General features: G+C 36.3%; 1 protein-coding gene across 1 annotated transcript; it reads right to left on the reverse strand.

The window, feature by feature from the left end:
• Positions 1-542: 542 nt before the first annotated feature.
• Positions 543-6,278, reverse strand: LOC108985756 (polyadenylate-binding protein 2-like). Its single transcript, XM_018958178.2, has 9 exons — positions 5,711-6,278; positions 5,121-5,239; positions 4,315-4,971; positions 4,136-4,213; positions 3,925-4,014; positions 3,276-3,413; positions 1,542-1,703; positions 1,221-1,424; positions 543-1,018 (listed from the first exon to the last, which is right to left on the reverse strand). The coding sequence occupies exons 1-9, from the start codon at positions 5,949-5,951 to the stop codon at positions 773-775; spliced, it is 1,935 nt and encodes a 644-aa protein (XP_018813723.1). The 5' UTR covers positions 5,952-6,278; the 3' UTR covers positions 543-772.
• Between the last annotated feature and the right edge of the window lie 1,415 nt (positions 6,279-7,693).

Below are 7,693 nucleotides of genomic sequence, written 5' to 3' on the forward strand. Positions count from 1 at the left end.
TATTAGGATCGATGTGTTTAATTAATGTCGGAATCATTTGTACTTTTAAGCTAACCGACGGATCTATAGTGTTTTTGTGAGTGCAATTTTTTTTTAAATGATAATTGATCCAACAACTACACAAGTGAAATGACTAGAACACTTCATATATTGCTTACGAGGAATGGTATGCATTAGTCACTATTCATTCTCACACATCACATTTTTAACTTTTTTATAGAATGTGAGTATTTTTCATAGGGAGTGAAATAAATAATAGCTTATGAGAAGAGTTTTCCATTGGATACACCACCTCCAAAGTAGGGGCAGATCCTCATTGCAACTCTCAAAAAACAGTTCGAACAACCCTGTTGGAATGCACTGTGAAAACACATGGTAATTAACAAGGGCAAGACATGTTAATCACGTCCAAAACACAACAGTGACTATTTTCTTCAATCAAGCTTGATCGGCTGCGCGATGTTGTGAGCATCGGTATGCAGTTGGTTATGGTGGCGCATTCATTGCTTTTGGGCCCAAAATAATAGCATCTTTCATAAAGCAGACAACAAAGTGAAGGTATTGATTAAAGCATCCAAAACGATCCCAAAACTCGAGAAACATACATGCACGGTTCAATGCCACTCTAAGCCACCATACATGTAAGGTTCAATGCCGATTAAATTCAGGTTCCATTCTTAAGAAACTCTGCGTTCAACAGCTTGAAAGACAATAACTTATTTTTTAAATCTAGTGCTAATAAAGCCTGGCCAGGCTACCCCACCTACAAAACTCAAGAAACAAGGGTGTCACTTAGCGACAGTGAGGCCATCTGATCATTTGGAGTATTTAATTGCTGCTGCTGATTTACATTCCTCAACACCTCCATGGCCTCAGCAACCTTCACTTTCAATGCCTCTGGTGATTCCAGTAAATGCAAAACCTCAGTCTGGTCCATCTCCAGTAGCATGCCAGTCACCTTTGCAGCATTTTCATGTTCCAACTGGTCCACCAGTGGGTATAAATTTTCACCCAGCAACTATGCAGCAAAAAAATTAATAAATAGATTATGGCTTGAGTGAATGGTGACTTTTACAATAATAATGTTTAAAAATCAGGTTTGAAACATAATATGTAAATAATAGGAAGTATTTTCATCACAAGAAAAATTAATCAAGTAACATGGTACCGACCAAATATGCATTTCTACAGATGCATTGAACTCGGAAAGGCAAACTTACAGTCCTCTGCTTCTCGGGTGTTGCATTAGCAAGTGCAGTGGCCAAAGCCCCAGTTGCCATAGGTTGTGAAAATGTACCATCTCTAAATGGCATTCCACCCATGTCATATGGAGAAGAGAGCATGCCCCCAGAGACACCAGCAAAGGAAGCATCAGGCATGTTACGACCAGGAGGGTAACGATAGGCACGTCCCCTAGGAAGCATCTGTTACCAAGCATCAATAAAAAAATAAAAATAATGTTCTCACTACATAGTTTCAATATAGATTCTTTCAAAAGAAATTAGAAACTAGAACAACTAAATGACAGATTACTACCCCACCTGCGGCTGCATTAGTGGGAGTGCTTGCTGATTTGGTTGGCTTGTCCCTGCTCCAGACCGTCTGCCACCTGGACGCTGGCTCTGCTGACCTGGTTGGACCATTGGGACAAAAAAGTTTGGCCTCATCCCAGGAACTAATTGCTGCTGATACCCAAATCCAGGCTGACATATTTACAGTAAGAAGGTCAGTTGCTGAGATTTAGGAATATCGTAAGTGATGATCGAGATCACCAATTCATTCTCCTAGTTTCAGAAAGCAACATCTACCTCTGTAGATGTATAATGATAATGTGATCAGGACTAAGGGTGGCAATATGTGACACGACCCGTTAACCCAATACGAACACGACACGAAAAAAGTAGGTTAGGGTTTAACCTTAACGGGTTCGGGTCAAAACGGGATTGACCCATTAAGACACGATTGCCTAACGGGTCAACCCGTTATGACCTTTTAAGAAAATTAAATTTACTTTTATACCCTTAGATCTAAAGGGCAAGGAGGACGCTCCACTTCATTCTTCAAGTTCTAAATTTGTTTAGATCTGTGTTTTTAATTTTTTATTATATTTGAGATTATAACATTAATATATTTACATTGTATGTTTTGTTTATTATATTTGAGATGTAATTTTAATAATGAATATTATTTGAAATTGTGTGGATCATATTTGTTTGGATTATAATTTTAGACTTGTAGTTAGTATTTTATTTTTTATAGATATTATTTATATTTAAATATTTATATAAAATCAATCAAGTCAAACGGGTCGTGTCGTGTCTTATCGTGTTTATTCAACCCATTAACGTAAACGGGTTGAAACGGAACGGGTCGTGTCGTGTCGTGTCAATTTATTTCTTATTCATTAACGAGTCATAACAAGTTATGTCATGTCAACCCGTTATCTTACCATGTCGTGTTTGGGTTTGGAATTTTGACACGAAATCCTTAACGGATCGTGTTCGTATTGACCCATTAAGTGTAATGTACATACCTTGACACAACACAAACACGACCACGACCCATTAACACGATTTGACACCCCTACGGTCCAGGACGTGTCTCAAACTCATAGAACAAAGTAAAGATGTAGGGAGAGAGGGAAAGCATGGTCGAGGAACAATTGTCTCCATATTTTTTTTATAAGTAACAATAGTCTCGATATAAGAAGGTTAAGGCTTATTTACACCATTATACATACATATATGTATATATAAAGTACTGAGGATTACTTATGGGAGTACCGCTGCAGCAGTTAAAGGGGGAAAAAAAAAAAAACCTAACATTCGTTTCATGCAAATAGGCCAATCTTATATTCTGGCTGTACGATGCAATAGTAATACATTGTGGTAACTAAATGACTTATGATATGCAATGTAAAGAGTCAAAACTTCCAGAGCTGTTTAATGAATATAATTAAGAAGAATGCTATACATCAGCCACTATTCACTCTCACACCCCACACCTACCGTTTTCATAAGGTGTGGGGGTGTTTTTCATAGGATGTGGGGTTGTGGGGTTGTGGGGTCGTGGGTATGGGGTAGTGAATAGTGGTTGATGAGAAGAATTTTTCTATAATTAAACTGACATAGAACAGAGTGATAATATAATCAACTAGTAATAAGCAAGCAGACAATACTTTAAAGAGCAAATAGGTCTGACAATTTTCCAGTCTAAACATAGAACCAGATTGGAACATATGAAGGGGGCAATTAGCTGAGAAAAAAAACAATTACTTGTGGAGGGATGATAGCAGGAGGGCCTTGACCATAGAATAGTTGCTGTCCAAGACCTGGTGCCCCCGGGGGATACAAGGGCATTCGAGGGGCCACCGGAATTGCCATTCCAGCAGGACGAATTTGTGAAAACTGTTCCTGAAAAGAGGAAAATAACATAATTTTGATATTAAAACTTAAAAGTACCTTATTGCTACATGAAAGACAAGTATCATGAACACTGATCATTTGCGATTCAAAAACCATACAGCAAAAGGAGCTAGTCTAGTGATAGAGAGCATCTATGGTTAGAGGATTTAGTGTAAAGTCTAGCATTACACTCTAATAAAATATTCTTTTTTTTTTTTCTAAAAAAACTGAGAGTGCAAAGGACCTGGCTTACAATGGGTCGTGATTGAAGTCATTTTCCTCCCCAAAACATAAATACAAATCTTTGTCACACCCCTTCCACTCTACCTATCTAAAAAAGGGCACAACATTTTTGTAAGAGCTCTACAAGCTAGTGCCATTAACATTATTTAAGTTTGTCAAATATCTCCCAATGACTTTTTACTACTATAGCTCCTGAGGCTCGACTAATATTCTACATGGAATGTGAGTTACCAAACAATCAATAACAACAATAAAAATTGAGAATAAAATTAACTACCTGCAACTTTGCTCTTCTATCTTCTCTACGTTGTGCAAGTGCCACATACAGTGGTTTGCTGGAAACCATTTTACCATTCATCTCCGAGAGCTACAACCAAATAAAGCGGAGGAAAAAAAATATATCGTTAACAAAAAAAAATACAAGGAAACAAAAGCAAAAGAAAATGATAATAAGTGAATATGCGGGATTATCAACAATATCAACTCACAGCTCGAGACGATTCTTCAGCATTTGAGAAAGCAATAAATCCCGATCCTCTACTTATACCATTAGGGTCACACATGACCTATTAAACAAAACGCAAGGGGCAGAGATCAGCTACAAATACCAAAGAAGCATGCCAACCACATTAAACATGTTGAATACAAATTCTGAGACAATACAAACCTTGCATGAAGTAATCGTACCAAATTCTGAGAACAATTCCCTTAGCTTATCATCAGTGATGCTATCATCTAGATTTTTAACATATAAATTCAGTCCTTCATATTTGTCAACCTTCTCCTTCAAATTTTGCTCATTTCCCCCTTTCAATTCAATCTCTCTTTCAGATTTTTTCTGGGCTTTCCCAACATACCACTCCTTATCTTCAAACTTCTTTCCATTAAGGGCCTCAACAGATCGAGCTGCATCATCAGAGTTTTCAAAGTTGACAAATCCAAAACACTTAGATTTTCCATCTCCATCTCTCATAACTACAACGCTGGTAATAGTTCCAAAATCACCAAAGATTTCCTTCAACTCTTCCTCAGTAGTTGATTCAGAAAAGTTTTTCACATAGACATTGTTGAATTTGTTCCTATCTGAAGTAGAATCTCTTTCCTGCTTGCGCAGAAAGGGTCCAACAAAAACTTGTTTGTCATTCAATAGCATGCCATTCAGCTTTTCAATAGCATTTTTAGCAGAATCTTCATTATCAAATTGTACATAACCATATCCTTTTGACTGACCCGACTGATCAGTTTCTATCTTGCAAGATAAGATATTCCCAAATGTTGAAAATGTCTCTTGTAGTGCTTTGTTATCAATGGCCTTGTCCAAATTCTTCATAAAAAAAATATAAAATCCAGACATCAGATTCAATTTTTGATACGTTAGACATCAGACCCAATCATATAGAGATAATGAATATATCCATCAAAATTAGCAGTTTGCCAAGTACATAACGACCAAAATCATAAAAATCAAAGTACCTTAATAAATATATTCCCTGCCCCACTTTTACGAATGCTAGGGTCGCGATAAGAATACATAATTCTGATTGGCTTGCCATTGAGAGGAGTAAAATTCAAAGCATCCAAAGCCCGTGCCGCTGTGCACAACACCAAAAATTTACAAAAAATGAAAAATAATCGGTACACTAATCGTAAAGCCAACCCTGATTAGTTGATAAAAAAAGTTCATCAAGCTGACTGGTTAGTTGAAGTGAGTAGGGTTGGCTTGAGATGAGCTTCTATTCACGTTCGACATCTACATGTTCGGAACTGGACTGATAGAGGCATTGCAGATTACACTGTTTTAAATCGAGGCAAACATGAAACGTTTAACTTACGGCGCCCGAGTTCTGAAGGAGATTGGTGCCATTCAATACATCTCATAACCGAACTCCATAGATTGTACAATTAAAACATCAAATTTCATTTCAGGAAAAATTATCATCTAATGTCGGAAACTTAAGCAGATTCCTATACAGGAAAAATCCTAATCTGATGTCAGAAACTTAAATAGATCCTACGAGATCATAACAAATTCCAATCAGTTAAATTAAAGAAAAAGGACCAACCTTCTTGAGGGTTGCTGTAATTGACGTAACCATAGCCGAGAGAGCGTCGGGAGCTCAAGTCCCTACAGACCCGGACCGAAACCACCAGACCCACTTGACTAAACACGTCGAAGAGGTGCGTGTCAGTCACGTTCTGGTCAAGATCTCCGACGTACAATGACGTCGACACGAACTGGCCCACTCCGTTGCTGACCACGCCGTTTGAAACCGGAGGCTGCGCCTGAACTTGTACCTGAGCCATTCCGTAAATTCTCCCAAAAATCTCAGCCCCCTTCTTTTTGTTTTCTCGATAATTTTGGTTAAATTATCGCAATTTGTGTGTGTGTGTTTTTTTTTTCTTAGCGAATAAGGAGGATAAAGTGGTCGGAGAGACACGACGCACGGGGTGACAGAGACGACGAAAATGGCGTAAGAAAGTAAAAGGAGAGGGCAGGGAAGCAATGGCGGCACCGCTCCGAATTGTGTTAGAAATGGACTTAGCTTTTATTCACAAAGGCACACACCCAGTAAAAGGGTGAGTGCCACCAAACCCTAGCTAAATCTTAGCTCGGCCGCATAATGTCATAAACTACGAAATTGAGATCGAAATGAGTTAAATAAAATATTATATTTTAATATTATTATTATTTAAAAATTTTAAAAAATTAAATTATTTATTATATTTTATGTAAAAATTTATTATCTTATTTGTTTTCATAACTCCTCTCAATTCATTTTATCTCATTATCTCATTTTATAATTAGTATAACTTTTCTAAATTTTCGTATAAAATAAAATAAATAATTTAATTTTTTCAAATCTTAAACTAAGAATAATATTAAAAAATATATTTTAATAATATTTTATTTAACTTTTAATTTTAATATTAATCCATCTTATTTTATTTCATCTGTAAAAACAAACGAGATCTAAAAAAAGTTATAATAATGAGATGAAGTGAGATGAGATGATTTCTATGTTAGAAAATGCTATGCTTATCACTGGTAATTTTTTTTTCATTTTTTTTTACTTTGTGATTAAGTAAGTATTTTTTAATAATGTTGTGAATTTTTTTTTTATAAAAAATATTAAAAAATCATATAAAAAAGCAAAAAAAAAAACACATAATGCATTAGTGGGAGCCCCCAGCGGGAGCTCCCAGCGATCAGTGGGCGTAGACCCACCCTTCTGTGTTTGAGCTGTAATCTAATAAATCAATCATTTTTCTAGGTACAATCGGTATATGCAAGCTGCAGGTAAACGTGAGGAATAAAAAAACTAAAAATAACAAAAGTAAACCAGGCCTCTCTCTTTCTCTTTCTTCTTTTCCAAAAACTTTTCTTTCTTCTTCGGTTTCTTCTTTCTCGTCTCTCTGTTTTTCCTTTTTTTTTTCTGGGATCAATTATTTTGTGGTTGGTTCTGTATTTTTTGTCCAAGATTTTTTAATAGATCCATTTGTTGGATAAGTTATTTTTTTTCCTTCTTCATACACTAGTCCATTATCCATATACAGATTTTATCTCAAGCATCTCTCTCTCTCTCAAAGCAAAATTTTCATTCTTCCCATTATTCTTATTTTTATTTGTAGGATGTTGATTCAGTGAGTATGTTGTGGGTTAACAACTTATCACCAAAATATGAAAAAGAATAAAGAAAAACAATAATTAAAATTTGTTTAAAATGGGGGTGGTCTCCAATCCCGTAGATAACAGGCCATCAAAAAAAGAAGTGGAGGATGAAAAAAGCAATGGAGAGAAAGAGAGAGGAAGAAAGCGAGCAGATGAAAAAAGAAGTGGGAGGAAGAAAATAAAAGAGTGGGACCCAACTGTCAGACGATTGCATTTTTACTGCACACACCGACTGTATATAGAGTTCTTCTTTTTCATATGCTCACTTTCTTCCTCTCTCTTTCTCTCTACTGCTTTTTTCATCTGCTCGCTTTCTTCCTCTCCCTCTCTCTCCACTGCTTTTTTCATCATCTACTTCTTTTTTCTGATGGCCTAT

The sequence above is a fragment of the Juglans regia genome, chromosome 12 (assembly GCF_001411555.2).
Source record: "Juglans regia cultivar Chandler chromosome 12, Walnut 2.0, whole genome shotgun sequence".
NCBI lineage: Eukaryota > Viridiplantae > Streptophyta > Magnoliopsida > Fagales > Juglandaceae > Juglans > Juglans regia.

What these genes read in the sequence shown, in the direction of transcription:
- LOC108985756 (XM_018958178.2), bottom strand. Translation starts at nt 5,951, where the DNA reads ATGGCTCAGGTACAAGTTCAGGCGCAGCCTCCGGTTTCAAACGGCGTG. An exon ending in CAGGGAATATATTTATTAAG is followed by an intron (nt 4,972 to 5,120) that starts GTACTTTGATTT and finishes TTTTTTATGAAG; the next exon opens with AATTTGGACAAGGCCATTGA. An exon ending in CACCCGAGAAGCAGAGGACT is followed by an intron (nt 1,019 to 1,220) that starts GTAAGTTTGCCT and finishes TTTGCTGCATAG; the next exon opens with TTGCTGGGTGAAAATTTATA.